We start from the raw sequence: 15,662 nt of genomic DNA on the forward strand, positions 1-15,662 counted from the left end.
CCCGTTACCATGGAAACGTTTTAGTCTAAGAAGTAAACAGGGAATGGACAGAAAGGAGCAGGGAGCCTGCAAGTGAATATCAGAAAGGGAGCAGCATCTATGCAAAGAAGATGAGGCGGCAGCTGGCCAGACGAGGAAGCTTCTGGAGAAGAGCGAGCCGGCTGGAGACAGGGGTCGCCCGGCAGAACCACTCCTTCCCCCGCAAGAGAGGGGGCGGTGTGAGGAAGGCACGGGTCTGTGAATGTTCGCTTAAGACCGCCAAGTATCTTTATGTGATCACGGTGACTGCTTACGGCAAGAACCTGTATCTACAGGGAAAGAAGAGGGACAAGGACACGTGGTCCTGGGGAGAAGACACAAGCTGGAAGAACAGAGGACTTGTACAGGCAGCCGGCGTGGCTACTTCCCATCACGATCCACACCCAGAACGTAATGGCAGGGTGGCCTCTGGCCCATTCCCCAAAGGCTGGGACCAGTAACTCTCGAGTCAGACCCTGCCCCTGTGGCTGCTGCCATGGATGAATGAAATCACATGCAATCTCTCTTCACCTGTCCTTCAGATCGCAAGGCTCGACGGCAGATCATTCTTATCTTTTCCATAGGGTGGCAAGTTGAGCAGGAAGACTGACAGAAATCAACAGAAAGAAGATTCTAGAATCTCTGTTTACTAGCTCATTCAGAAGTGACCACAGAAATAACAGACTGAGGGGTCCAGAATGAAATACACCAAATTTTAGGAAAATCAAAAGGCAATTTACCAGAATCACTTCTTTTTACAAGGGTGGTGGGCAGGAGTGAAAGTCAGACCGATAACAAGGAAGCCCAGAACGGCAGGCTGGGTTTCTCAGATTTCTCCAGCATGGACAGGTACTTCTAAAACAGTCTTTTCAGTAAGTCTGACATTTCCTTGACGTCTGACATAGCTTCTTAAAAATCCAAGTAAATTTTGTATTCTACTCCATAACATGTTCCCATTCATTTTAAGGTAGAAAAACATTTCCCTAAATCTGAGTAAAATCACTGTGCTCTGCCTATCCTCAGGATGTCCCACGATTTGGGGACCCCGCTGCCGCCAGGAGCGAGAACCTGATATACACACCTGAGTCTAGATGCTCAGGTGCCTGGGGGAGAGCACAGACTTCAGAGTCAGAGGAACCTGGATTAAAAGTTCTGTCAGCTCTAAGTGTGATCTTGAGGACTCAACTCAACCTCTCTGAGCCCATCGATGAAATCAGGTTCATAATGGCTACTTTGCAAGACGGCTATAAAAATAAAAGATGATCTATGGAAAGCAAGGCACAGTGCCTGTCACACAGCAGTCATGACTATTATTAGCTCCAAGCACTGGCAGGGGTGAGAACAGGAAGTTAACTCCTCTGTTATGAGTTCCCAGAACACCACCTACCTCTCCTTCAGCCTCTTGTCACAGGCATGATTTTATATTTAATTTGGGTCATTATTTCTCTCCATGGCTATCCTGACCGAAAGCACCCTGTGGGCAGGAACCAAGTCTGATGTTAGCTCACCACTACTTCCCAGAGCCCCCTGGCACTCACTAAAGATATTTTAAATGAATAAATGACTCCAATATTTTAACTCATCTACCACTTTGCCATAAATAACAACTAAGTGCTTTATTGAAAAGTCAAGTCACCTGTGACAGAAGGCTACCCGCCCCCACCCCCCAACCCCCGCAAAGCAAATTCATCTGAAACAGGCTTGATAAACTGCCCAGAAGGAACAAAACTCAGGATTCATTCAAAGTAAAGGAAAAAGATAATCAGCCAACATTTGGAAGAGTTAACGTTCCAAATTCATACACAAATGCAAAGGTCAGGACAGGAACTCATTAAAATCCAGAATCATAATATTCTAAATTTTCTCTGATGGAAGGTTCCTTAGAGGCCATCTGATCCCAGCCTTCTAGCTTAATAGAAGAAACCAAGGCAGAGGAGATAAAGGTGCTCTTTCAAGGGGTCACAGTGAGTTAGTTATAAAGGATCTCAAGCCTCTCTCCTTTCAGTAGAGTCCCCCTAAATATAATTCAGAGTCCAGAACCAAGAATTTAGGCACTGGCTAAGGAATAAGAAAAATTTCCAGGCTGACACTAGGAGTCAGTAAATATGGCCTCTATACAATAATATGCAGCATCAGAAAAAAAACTGGTAAAAAAATTTTTTTAAATAATACATGGGAAAGGATCTAGTTTCAAAGCACTACAATGACCTCGTTCCACTGCCTCAAGTTCTTCTTTGCCTGATCTCCCCCACCCCCATTATGCAGTAACACGCAGCACATGTGCCCACGGCACACAACTCCATCCCACCTCAGGCTACTCAAGGGCTTTACTGTCATCACCTGCTGCAAAGAAGAAAACAGTTGTAAGGACCATACCCCCCCCCCCACACACACACACACACACACGCGCGCGCGCGCGCCAATTCAGGAAACAAATTTATTTTTAAAATCCCACCTCAGTTTACAAAGCAGCAGTATTCACAGGTTAAGCTAATTTCCCGACCAAAAATGTTGCTGGCTTTCCATACATGGATATCAAACTTCATCATACACAGGAATGGAGTGTCCCCAGAAAAACAGGGGCTTTGGATCAAGCAAGTATGTCTATGATGCACATCTAAATGTCTCTTTGTTCCCACTGGGAAGTCTCTGGGAAATGCTATTTTTAAAAAAAGGACCATCACAACAGGATAGAAAGCCCAGAGATAAACCCACCTATGGGTTTATTACCACCTATAGGACCATTAGCATCTATGGTCAACGAATCTAGGACAAAGGAGGCAAGGATATACAATGGAGAAAAGACAGTCTCTTCAATAAGTGGTGCTGGGAAAGCTGGACAGCTACATGTAAAAGAATGGAATTAGAACACTCCCTAACACCATACACAAAAATAAACTCAAAATGGATTAAAGACCTAAATGTAAGGCCAGACACTATAAAACTTTTAGAGGAAAACACAGGCAGAACACCCTATGACATAAATCGCAGCAAGATCCTTTTTGACCCACCTCCTAGAGAAATGGAAATAAACCCAAAAAATAAACAAGTGGGACCTAATGAAACTTAAAAGCTTTTGCATAGCAAAGGAAACCATAAACAAGATGAAAAGACAACCCTCAGAATGGGAGAAAATATTTGCAAACAAAGCAACTGACAAAGGATTAATCTCCAAAATTTACAGGCAGCACATGCAGCTCAATAACAAAAAAACAAACAACCCAATCCAAAAATGGGCAGAAGACCTAAACAGACATTTCTCCAAAGAAGATATACAGATTGCCAACAAACACATAAAAGAATGCTTAACATCATTAATCATTAGAGAAATGCAAATCAAAACTATAATGCGATATCATCTCACACCGGTCAGAATGGCCATCATTAAAAAATCTAGAAACAATAAATGCTGGAGAGGGTGTGGAAAAAAGGGAACTCTCTTGCACTGTTGGTGGGAATGTGAACTGATACAGCCACTATGGAGAACAGTATGGAGGTTCCTTAAAAAACTAAAAATAGAATTTCCATATGATCCAGCAATCCCACTACTGGGCATATACCCAGAGAAAACCATAATTCAAAAAGACACATGCACCCCAATGTTCATTGCAGCACTATTTACAATAGTCAGGTCATGGAAGCAACCTAAATGCCCATCGACAGACGAAGGGATAAAGCGGATGTGGTACATATATACAACGGAATATTATTCAGCCATAAAAAGGAACGAAATTGGGTCATTTGTAGAGACGTGGATGGATCTAGAGACTGTCATACAGAGTGAAGTAAGTCAGAAAGAGAAAAACAAGTATCGTATATTAACGCATATATGTGGCACCTAGAAAAATGGTACAGATGAACCGGTTTGCAGGGCAGCAATTGAGACACAGATGTAGAGAACAAACGTGTAGACACCAAGGGAGGAAAGTGGCGGGGGTGTGATGAATTGGGAGATTGGGATTGAGATGTATACACTAATATGTATAAAACGGATAACTAATAAGAACCTGCTGTATAAATAAGTAAATAAAATTAAATTTTTAAAAAAGGGGCCATCACCTTATTCCTATTCACTGTAGTGGTGTGAATATGGGGAGGGGGAGGGGGAGGAGGCAGCAACGGTGGGGGCAGCTGTGGTAGCAACACAAGCGTTAACATACACATACTCATCCCACTGTATCAGACACATACTCATCCCACTGTAGCAGACACATACTCATCCCACTGTATCAGACACATACTCATCCCACTGTAGCAGACACATACTCATCCCACTGTATCAGACACATACTCATCCCACTGTATCAGACACATACTCATCCCACTGTATCAGACACATACTCATCCCACTGTATCAGAGAGACTGGCAAGAAAAGAACAACATTTAATGGTGCACACACCAAATGTTACACGAAATAGAAGTAAAGCTTTTTAAAAAACTTTAAGAAGTGTAAAGAAAAATATAAACACCCAAAAAGCATAAGAATAATGCTGGCCAAACATATTGGTCACTAATTTAATTACCGTAATTCCTAACACAGTTCCTAAGATTGTCTTAGATGAACAGGTTGACCCAAAAATACAGATGTTGTTAAGATAACTACACCTACATAAGACTGTAGACTTGGACTTTGAATTCGTAACAGCAATACACTGATAAACTATGTGCCAGGCACTTTCATATCGTTCTCTTCCAATCTTTCTAACAACTGTGAGAAATATTCACCCCCATATGACCCAGGAGAAAACAGAGGTTCAGAGAAAGGAAGGAACTTATCCAACACCACAGCTTGTCCAATGTCACTTATTAAGTAGAATTTGAACCATATCATCTAGCTCCAAATCTAGTTTCCTCTCTTACCACAGATGCCACTCATTTAATTCAACATTTATGCCAGAGGCCCATTGGTCAGACACTCTCCTGGGAACTGAGGACATGCTCTGTGCTCCAGAAGCTTAAAGTCCAATAAGGAAGACAATCAATCAAATCGTCACAAATAAATGCACAGTTCAAAGAACTCTGATAGAAGGTCTAATTATCCCAACTAAATTAAAATGAACTACTGTTTTAGCTTAGATCCAAAGTATCACAGAGCATACATGTAAGAGACAGATTCGTTTTCTTTCAGATTTGCTTTAAAGAAATGTTCAACAACCTGTCACCTACCCTGTCAGAAACTGCTCTCAATACAGATGACGGTCAGCTTGGGAGGAGATGCACAAATGCACAAATAATTTCAAATCTCCCTTTACCCCGTACTTTATATTTTCTCTCTCATTTTGTCAGACAGTTGTTTCACAGCGTTAGGATGAACGTCTTTCTGGTGGAAGGACGACTTAGTTCAGTAATGACCAAAAAATAAAACAAAAAGCGAAAAATGAATTCAGAAGGAAAAAGGATCGGGACCAATGAACAACCAAAAAATCACAGACATGGCGAACATCAGGTTGTAGGTGTATCAGTGTGTTTCAATTAATTCTTAAGCTAACACACCAGACAAGAGTCTAGGAAGTGGTCAAAAGCAGGGGTACGTTATGAGTGGATTGCCAGACTCTGCAAAATTTATGTTGACAGAGGAACACTTTAAATGTAAGGATCAACCTCAGATTCTGATTCAAGAGGCTGATGTAATGACAAGAAAAGCTAGTAACAGGATAATATCTGGGGGAGCTTTTACTTTTACATTCTTTTGGAAACACACACAGCCTCTCTTCACCAGCATTTCCTGATACTCTGAAGCCCAGCAGGAGGGGAACAAGAAGCCACAATGAAGCTAATCATCCTCTTTCCAATGTCCACGCCACCCGGGCCCTAGACAACATCCCCAAACAAGGGAACAACTTCCCGTGCACTGCGCCTTTACCTCTACCACCACCAGACAAGCCTGGAAGCCCCAGAGCGGAAGGCGTCTGGTCAGCAAATAACCTTCCAAAAATATTTTCCTAAAAAGGGAAAATGTAGTACAAATGCATGGCACGTAAGATAAAGCTCTAGTGACTCACTTTAGTGGATCTGAAACATAGGAACTCGGCTCTTAACAACAAAGGGTCCCCACAGATCCCGGTGGCAACCACAAGTCCTCGCCGTCGAATCGGGTGGCTGCACGTGAGCTCCACAGACCACCAGCCAGCCGAGCGGGAGGACCCGGCAGAGTTGATTCAGCTACCGGTATAGCCTCCTGTTCACATCTGATTTGCCAAATGTAAAAAAAGTTTAAGAAGAATTAAAGATTCTACAACAGAAAGGCAGTTCCACAACTGTTTTCCTAACAAGTATTCCCGACTCAAACGGTGGGCTTCTGAAACGAGGCAGAAACTTGAGTCCTGCAGGGCTCCCATCAAGGGCTGCGGTGTCCAGCTCCTCCAGGCTAGAGAAAGGGTGACTTCACACTCACAGGAGAGGAGACGGAAGGAAGAGTAAAGGTGCTTCTAAGTGAAGTGAAAGATGGCAAGTTCCAGCAGCAATGCTCCGTGGCATGGGGAAAAGGAAAAGTGGTTATCCGCCCCAAACTCCCAAAGGCAATGTTCAAATAAATGTGATCAAAAGGGGAGGACAGCCCTCACAGAAATGGAAAAGAGAATTAAAAATCGTAGGTAATAAGTGCAATAACCCTAAATTATCCCTGTATAATTCACCTCCTTAATCACAATCCCCAAATTGAACCTGCCAGAAGCCAGATTATACTTCAGTAACATTTTCAGTGGCTATAATTCATCATTAGCCTTGCTAAACTTTCCGCCAAAATCAGGGGCCTCCTCGGACAGGAGTTAACCATGCCCAGCTCCGTATTCATATACAAAGAAGGGCTCACATGAAGAATTTCTCCCTCTATCATCAGTGTACAGTCAATTTCTTCCCTATCCTCTGAGAGCTTCTCACTTGCACATTCTTCTATATTGTATGCTTCCTTTCATCCTCACAGAGACACAAAACAAGTGTCACTTCAAAAATTTTTCCAACTTCTATCAGAAGAAAAAAGGGGAGAGGAAACAAAAAGCGACAATTAATATAATTCAAAAACTTCACTTAATATCTACTTGGGAAAGAATTCAACTTGTCCTGAATCTGCATATTATGATTGGCTCCCTAAGTCAGCTATGTTGAGAGCCATCTGTCTGAGCCCAGTCTGCAAACAGGACATGCAAAAAGCATAACTGCCCCTCACAGAAAAGACTGGTGTCCGGTCCCATCAAGCAGTGGGCACAAAACCTGGTCTTGTAGACGCCTCCACCTTCTCAGGCATCAACTCCTCCTGTCACTCCTCTCCTACAGAACTCGCAAGTCACACAACAAAATACACATACACAACAAATGGCACCTTTTGCTAAAACAAACAGAACGAACAAAAAACCCTGAAACCTCAACTTCTAACACAAATGTCACGGCAAACAATTTTTCTTTTTTAATTGCCAAGAAATTTTCCATAAGCTCCAAAAGACAGGATGGACTTGGAAGCAACAGAAAATGATGTGACATAACCTTTCATTTCTTAAAAGATCCATTTTAAGGTGATATTGTTGCAACCAGAATCCATAACTGTTCCCTGCATAGGTCAAAACGTATGCACTATTTCAGGCTTCAGAAAAAGATCACAAGAATTATAATTTGCTCTGGCAAACAGGCTCTCAATCAAAACAAGTTCCACCCACCTTCAAAGCAACCAATAGCTGCCCACCTACCACCCTTCCTAAATCGTCCAAACAGAGCCGCTCGGGGGCCCAGGCGGCCCGACCAGCCCCACGCAGCCCGGCAGCCTACAGGTTTGCTCTGCAGGTGTCTGAAGGCAAACAGCCTCGGCAGCCGGCACCCAGAAAGACTAGGGTTGAAGCTGCACCCGGAGAGGAAGAGGTGAGGGAAAGGGGAAGAGGACAGGGACCAGAGGGACCACGACGCTCTGCGTTTGCTTAATGCATCTCTGAGTAGACCCCGTTCCATTCTCAGCTCTGATCTCCCGCTTTGCACCACCACCTACATGGCCAGCCAGGGCTGGATTCAAGGCTCGCAGGAACATGCACTATGAATGATGAAATGATTCATGAACATCCTCAGAAGTGAGAGAGCGCAGCAAAACCATCACACTCTTTCAGTGAGGCCAGAGGAAGACAGCCTACCTGCAGGGGCTGAATGCATGGTCCATGCCTAACAGAGGCCCTGGTGAGTGTAGCTGCGCCCTGCGCCTCCGCTTTCTGTGCAAACTCTGCCCTTTCTACTCTAGCAACTCAAAATGGAGGCACATGCGGTCTGAGAGACCTCGCAGAGCTCGCACTGAGCTTGTGCTGTGACCTAAGCCTTCACGCAGGACGCAGAAACTCCCCCTCACACTGACAGGACTGAGCATGTGCTGTGACCCTCCCTCATCCATACACTGTCTCTCAACGCAATCAATCTCAACCCTGCTGTTTCCGTAAATAAAGCCCAGCCAACAGACGAGGCAGCTTCTCCCCGCATACCAAGCTAGTGTGCAGGGAAGTGGGGCTGCAGAAAGGGGATCCCAGACGGCCAACACCAGGGAACTCGCAGGCCGAGCCACCGAGAGGCTGCAGACAAATGCCCTGCTCTGTCAAGACAACAGCAAGTTCTGTTTTGTCTTCTTAAAAAATAAATAAATAAATTATGGTTTTAAACAGAGAGATCATCAAGAAGGAACAGAATGAAAAAACACAGATATGAATGACTATACACAGGACTGGCGAACAGAAATACTGCAGTCTATTTAAAAACATAGCAGTAGCTACCTAAGGGAAGCAACCCCGCAAATTTCTTTTTGAAAACTTTAAACATTTGGAAAAAGGTCACATGAACAATCCTGGCAAAGTTATGGAGTACTGGGTATCACTGCAGCCACAAACACAGTGTGGATGGTATAGCAAGCAGAGTATCTAAAGAATACTGGATTTTATGCAAAGAGCTTTATCTCCCTTAGATAAGAAGTTCTAAAATCGCTTAAATAATAAATAAAAACATCTCCTAAAGAGATACTAACCCAATCAGAGGTGTATAGCATAAGGAATGTACTCCTAACAATAAAAAGGGCATGAAAGTTCAAATCAAGAGGCCAAAGAACAAGCACCCTGCCAACAAATACCCAAGCACCGAAAAAAAAAATCTCAGTTTAGGCCTCTTGATTCAGAACTCTAGGCAATTCTCTGTAACACTGTCCATGAAGCTAAATTCATTTAAAAATTTAATTGGAAGCAATTGCTAAAGCCACATTAGCAAGACCACACCATCCTAGTCATACTAAGCACTACAAACTGTTCATACTGCCCAAGCACCAGCCAACAGATTTTCTGTTAAAATCCTTAAAAACACGTTTTATGCTCTCTCCCCCAACCTCCACCTCCAACAAAAGGCAAGCTGGTCTGTCAGCCATATAAGAAATCCTAGTTCTGGATGTGTATGTGGTTTCCATTTGCAAACCAAGAAATGATTCTGTATAGTTATAATTTAAAAAGAAAAGAAAGACCATGAGACTCCCCCAACTTACAAAGGACAAGAGAGGGTAGGAAAGAGCAGTGCCAATTCTGTTTCCCACAAATGTAACGGAATGAGAAGAAATTAAAACCTGCTTAAAAGGATACTCAGCGTCCTCAAGATTCCTAAAGTAAACGCAGAACCCATTCCACTTCCTTGGAACCCGGTTATGTTTTCAGATCAACTAAATTGAGACTCTGATTAAATAAAAAACTCTTATCATGCTAAAAAATGTAATTTACACAAGAAATGCCAAATACACTTAAACAAGTTTCACCTTTGACCCAGCACATAAAGCAAGCATCCACAGGTTGGAATATCATCTTCCCGGCTGGTACGTAAGACAACATGTCGCCAGAAGTGTGTGACTAGAAACAGCCCAGAGAAAAAGACTTTCTAAAAACAAGAGCAACTGAACTAGAACCTAGCAGCAAATAGCATGAATATGACCACCAAACTGTTTCCTTCAAAAGTGCATTAAAAAAAAAACCACCAGAAGCGAGATGACGAAGGGAGCATCATCGTTTGGAAAGTGTTGGAATGAGATGCACACGTGTGCCGCCGCTGTGGCTCTAAGGCCTACCACCTTCAGAAGTCCACCTGTGGCAAATGTGGCTCCCCTGCCACGCGGAAGAGAAAGTGTAGCGGGAGTGCTAAAGCTGGAAGACAAAATACCACCGGGACTGGTCGAATGAGGCACCTAAAAACTGTATACCGCAGATTCAGGCATGGATTCCGTGAAGGAACAACACCTAAACCCAAGAGGGCAGCTGTTGCAACATCCAGCTCCTCTTAAGGATTTCAACAATTAGTCACGCAATAAATGTTCTGGTTTAAAAAAACAAAACAAAACAAAACAAAACCACCAAGCCCTTTCACATGTAAATAGCTTACTTGGAGAACTCAGCATAAAATAATAATTTAATAAATTCATCTTTACTCTGAAAAACCACAGTAACTGTTCCATGGAGCACAGCATAAAACCGGTTATTGGGATAGCAAGTCAACAAATGGGGACTATAATCTCAGTCCCACAAAATGCCCTGAGTGACACTAAGGGCAAGTTACCAACAGCCTATGGCCTGTTCTCTGTGATACTGGATCCCAGTTGTGACCCCTGCCTCCTGCAACACGCTCTTCCTTGTCTTTGCTGACACTGTCTCCTCACAGCCATCCCTTAACACACCACTTGGACAGACACCCCTTCTCCCGTGGCCCCTCAGCGGCAGCACACCCCGGAGCTCCCTCCCAAGACCTCTTCTCTTCCGCGTGGAGAACGCATCCCCTCGAGCACAGCGCCAGCCAGCCCCTCCCTGGAGACGCCTCTTTCCTAGGAGCAGCTTGGACACCTCAGACAACTCTGCTGTCCTCCTGCTGCACCTCGGCTCACAGCACCCTTCTCTGCGGTGCCGCAACTCTCTTAAGAGATGTTAAGTTAAGCTCTTTAGGGTCAAGGAGGTTATCAAAATCACCTTTACTGGACCCCCCAACTCTCTTGTTTTGTACTTCAAAAAAAAAATCTGATGCACCAAGAAGAGCATAATATCACTTACACATAATTTATACATAAAAGAATTACATAAGCTAAATCTAATCATGAGGAAACATCAAACCAAATTGAATTATATTTGAAAATATACTCTTCAAAAATGTCAATATCATGGGGAAAAAAACAAAAAAAAAGGTTAGGAAACATATTATGAAAACAAAGAGAGGCAAAGGATATTAAAGCGATATAACAACTAAACACCAATGCATGATCATAAGGGGGGAATTACTATGAAGGTCAGTATTAGAAAAACTGGCAAAATGTGAGTGTGGACTGTATTAGACTATACGGTATTACATCGATGTTAACACTCCTGATTTTGATAACCATACTATGGTTATGCAAGAGAATGTCCTTGTTCTTAGACATTTAAACATTTAGGAGAAAAGAAGCTTGATATCTGCAATTCATTCCTAAATTGTCCAGGAAAGGAAAATACTATAGAGAGGATAATTAAGCAAAGATGGCAAACACAGAAAATAATGGGCAAAAACAGAGATAATAAAGCAAATCTGTAATAAGGTTTAAAAAATAATTAAATAATACTACATAAACTAAGATCAATGCAAATAAAATAATAAAGCAAATATGTCAAAATGTTAACAACTGGTGAAATGGATGAAAGATACACGAGAGTTCTATGTACTAACCTTATAACTCTTTTTTAAGTTATGTACAAGAAATTCCAAACTAAAAATTTTTCAATATATAAAACAAAAAATATTTATACTAGCCTTCAATCATCAATCTTCATGGAATCTGGAGACCAGACACACCAGTGGCAATGAGTGACCTGCCTGCCCGCCTGCTTCCATAGTGCTCTAATCCCCAAACTGAATCCACTTCAGACCCAGCTAGCTCTAAATTCAGTCCAACCTCAGAATATGGGATCAGCCCTCCTCCTCATCAGAGAAAATCAAGGAGCCCTAAAACCTGAAAATTAAGTGAGCCAGTGTGCCACTTTTTTTTTTTCGCGGTACGTGGGCCTCTCACTGTTGTGGCCTCTCCCGTTGCGGAGCACAGGCTCAGGCCCAGCGGCCATGGCTCACGGGCCCAGCCGCTCCGCGGCATGTGGGATCTTCCCAGACCGGGGCACGAACCTGTGTCCCCTGCATCGGCAGGCGGACCCTCAACCACTGCACCACCAGGGAAGCCCCAGTGTGCCACTTTTAACCATACATTTCAATTCTAGAAACGGGCTCTGTTTCCCCTGACCAATCCTTGTCTTGAGCTGAGGACACCTTGGAACTTTACTCAGTACTTACAGGCCTCCAAGACCCAGGACATATTTTTTCCACTGGTTGTCTTGAACACTAGATGCTTCCTTACTGAACAACCTGCCTGGAGCTCATTCCTGCCACTATGTTGCCCTAACTTGCCATCTGGCTGCCGGCAGGGATATGCACGCAACTTGCACGTGGGTGGCCCTAGTGCTTCCTTCTGAGGCCTACTGCTCGGTCTCCCCAGGAGTGCGGTGATCCTGGCACATCTACATTTGCCTCTGGACCCTAGACCTCCCTCTCTCCTCCAGCTAATCCTTAGTGAACCACAAGTGAAGGATTAACACTTCTAAATACGTTCAAGGGGAGCTGGGCAGGTGAAATGCATGTATTATACTAATAGATCCATTCTAAATTCATAAAGGTTTATTATATAACAACCAACTGAATAATCACTCTGTCACTATAATACTTAATGTTTAGTAAGCAGAAAATTTATGTTTATCAAAGGTAAAGTAAGAGCTGCAACACGGGAATTTCCTGGATTTAATTTTGAAGTGTTTTCTACACTCTAGAAATAGAAAAATGTTTTATTTACTAACAAGAAGTTATAACGGGGCTTCCCTGGTGGCGCAGTGGTTAAGAATCCGTCTGCCAATGCAGGGGACACAGGTTCGAGCCCTGGTCCGGGAAGATCCCACATGCCGCAGAGCAACTAAGCCCATGCACCACAACTACTGAGCCTGCGCTCTAGAGCCCCCGAGCCACAACTACTGAAGCATGCGTGCCTAGAGCCCATGCTCTGCAACAAGAGAAGCCACTGCAATAAGAAGCCCGCGCACCGCAATGAAGAGTAGCCCCCGCTCACCACAACTAGAGAAAGCCCGCGCGCAGCAATGAAGACCCAACGCAGCCAAAAATAAATAAATAAAATAAATAATTTTTTAAAAAAAGAAGTTATAAAACAAACTTAGCAATGAAATGTTAACATTCAGGAAACTCTAGAGAAAAACACTCACTGGAAAAAAGATATTCTATTTGACTTTTAATTAGTATTAACTTCCCTTCAAGAGAAAAGGTTTCAGAAACAGCTTGTTTAAATTTTACTTTGAAATTGTCCCTGGTGTGTGCAAATGGAACTGAGCTTTATATTTATCTTACATCCAGCAAGCATGCTGATTTATCTTACCAGTTCTAACCATTTGTTCACATATTTTCTCAGATTTTCTATGGTAAAAATTATTGCACCATCTTTAATAAAGGTTCATTTCTTCATTCCTGATCCTCATATATTTTCATGTCTTAATGGTCATGGGAATCTTTCTATTATCTCTGATTTTACAGAGGGTATTTCCAACACTCTGCCTTTAAGTACGGTGTTTGCTGCAGGTTTTCAGTAAGTATTCGTGAGAATAAGGAAGCTGCACTCTACAGTTAACTTGCTAAGAACCCCCCACCCTGTAAGTACTGAATGGGTGTTGAATTTTATCAAGTGCTTTTTCTACATCAAAATGACTGTATATACTTTCTTCTTCAATATGTTAAAAAATGGTAAAATGTTAACAGATAAATTACTATTAAACCATTCATGTATTCTATAAACCCAACTTGAACAAGTATATTGTTAATGCCTTGTCAGATTTCATTTCCCAATATTTTATTTAAACATTTCACATGCATGTTCATAAGTAAAACTGACCTATAAATCTTACTTTTCAATCTGGTTTTGGAATAAAGGTTTTACTTGCCTCCTAAGATAACTTGGGGAACCTATACCTTCTTTCTCTGTTTTCTAGAACGGTGGTAGAATTCACCTGTAAAGCGTGAGTCTAGTTTTCTTCTTTTTGTTCTAATGAGAACAAAAGGAAATGTCCTGTACAAATTATGAAAACTGCCTTTAAAGGGAGAAGGCATGCTTTTTTACCCACTTCCTCTTTCTTCCAGCCTTCAATCTGGATGTTATGGCTACCATTCCATCACCTCCTTGAGCACAAGGTCACGGCTGAAGTTAAGGGTACAGAGGTGGCCCCTGGTATCTGCAGAGCCCAATACCAGCCTAGGATTGCTTCCTTTGAAACTTTGCTTATATGAGAGAGAAATGAAAGTTCTATTTTGTTCAAGCCTATTACATCGTCTCTTTCTGATAGTTCTAGCACTGAAGTTCTTAAATGTGTATCTTACCATTTATTTTATCTGATTCAAGTTGAAGACACAGTTTCCTCCAACATTTTGTAATTTTTGACAGTGAGCTCAGCATTCAAAGATATTTTATCTGTATATACCCTACAGGTTCTTGAATGAGGGTGTGTCCTTCCTCCAAAATTGTACATGTTTCTGTCAGGTGTCCAGGGCAGCTCACTGGCACGAGACCACTTTTTATATTATCTTCTCATCCTGGAGTTCTTGTATTTTTCTTTTTTTATATGTAATGAATTTATTTATTTGTTTGTTTGCTTGTTTTTGACAGCATCGGGTCTTCGCTGCTGCGCGCGGGCTTTCTCTAATTGCGGTGAGCGGGGGCTACTCTTCATTGCGGTGCTCGGGCTTCTCACTGCGGTGGCTTCTCCTGTTGCGGAGCACGGGCTCTAGGCACATGGGCTTCGGTAGTTGTGGCACACAGGCTCAGTACTTGTGGCTCGCAGGCTCTAGAGCGCAGGCTCAGTAGTTGTGGCGCAGGAGCTTGGCTGCTCCGCGGCATGTGGGATCTTCCCGGACCAGGGCTCGAACCCGTGTCCCCTGCATTGGCAGGCGGATTCTTAACCACTGCGCCACCAGGGAAGCCCCTCTCGTATTTTTCAAGAGTGCAAATTCAAGCCCCAATTGTCTTGGGGGCAAGGCCCAAAGTTATGAGTTATAAGGGGGGTTCTCCTTCTATTCCTCCTCTTCCTTTTTTGGTCTGGAGTACCAAACCCAGACAGGTTTCCCTGTCATTTTCTTCTAGTTCCAGATATGTTACCTAGTTCACCCTTCCACCAAAAGAACAGGCCTTCGAGGATCCTAGCTTTATACAGGCTCTCAGCTCCAGCTCCCGAAGCCCTTGAGATCAGGACCCCAACTCCTGTACCTGGTGCGTGTTAAAACCAAAGACGCCGTGTGAAGAAGACGAGCAAATGGCCCGACCCCTCTCACCGCAGGCTGCTGAACTTTTCAGTTTGTCTTAATTCTTGCAAGCTCAGCTCTGCATTTAAAAGATCTGTTGTGTTTTATTCAGTATTTGTGTATGTTTACTGGCAAACGGTTTTTGGAATGATCAAATCTCACTTTGGGTCCTATTTTACTAAAGTTCTTTCATCTTCAGTCAGCTGTGTTTCCAAATATACACGTACTCTCCTCTCAACTGTCTCCAAGACTTGCCATCACAGGTAAATGTTCTGAGAGTGCAAATGTGATGACAGAGGAA

The 15,662-nt window shown here is 42.9% G+C and overlaps 1 protein-coding gene and 1 pseudogene across 8 annotated transcripts in view; one reads left to right on the forward strand and one right to left on the reverse strand.

Moving 5' to 3' along the window:
• RERE (arginine-glutamic acid dipeptide repeats) overlaps window positions 1-15,662 on the reverse strand; it is a 432,591-nt gene that overhangs the window by 136,568 nt on the left and 280,361 nt on the right. Inside the window, exon 1 of one of the 7 annotated variants that reach the window (XM_082612299.1) lies at window positions 8,131-8,482. The exons of the other annotated variants lie outside the window; for them this stretch is intronic. Coding sequence (XP_082468425.1) covers window positions 8,131-8,156 — 26 coding nt within the window. The 5' untranslated portion in view covers window positions 8,157-8,482. Of the gene's footprint in view, window positions 1-8,130; window positions 8,483-15,662 lie in introns of those variants that run through there. 7 annotated transcript variants of the gene reach the window in all.
• Window positions 9,185-10,572, forward strand: LOC309800283 (large ribosomal subunit protein eL37-like; annotated as a pseudogene). The gene has a single exon. The product of its transcript is annotated as a large ribosomal subunit protein eL37-like (transcript).

Source organism: Mesoplodon mirus (genome assembly GCF_964341445.2).
Source record: "Mesoplodon mirus genome assembly, chromosome: 3".
NCBI lineage: Eukaryota > Metazoa > Chordata > Mammalia > Artiodactyla > Ziphiidae > Mesoplodon > Mesoplodon mirus.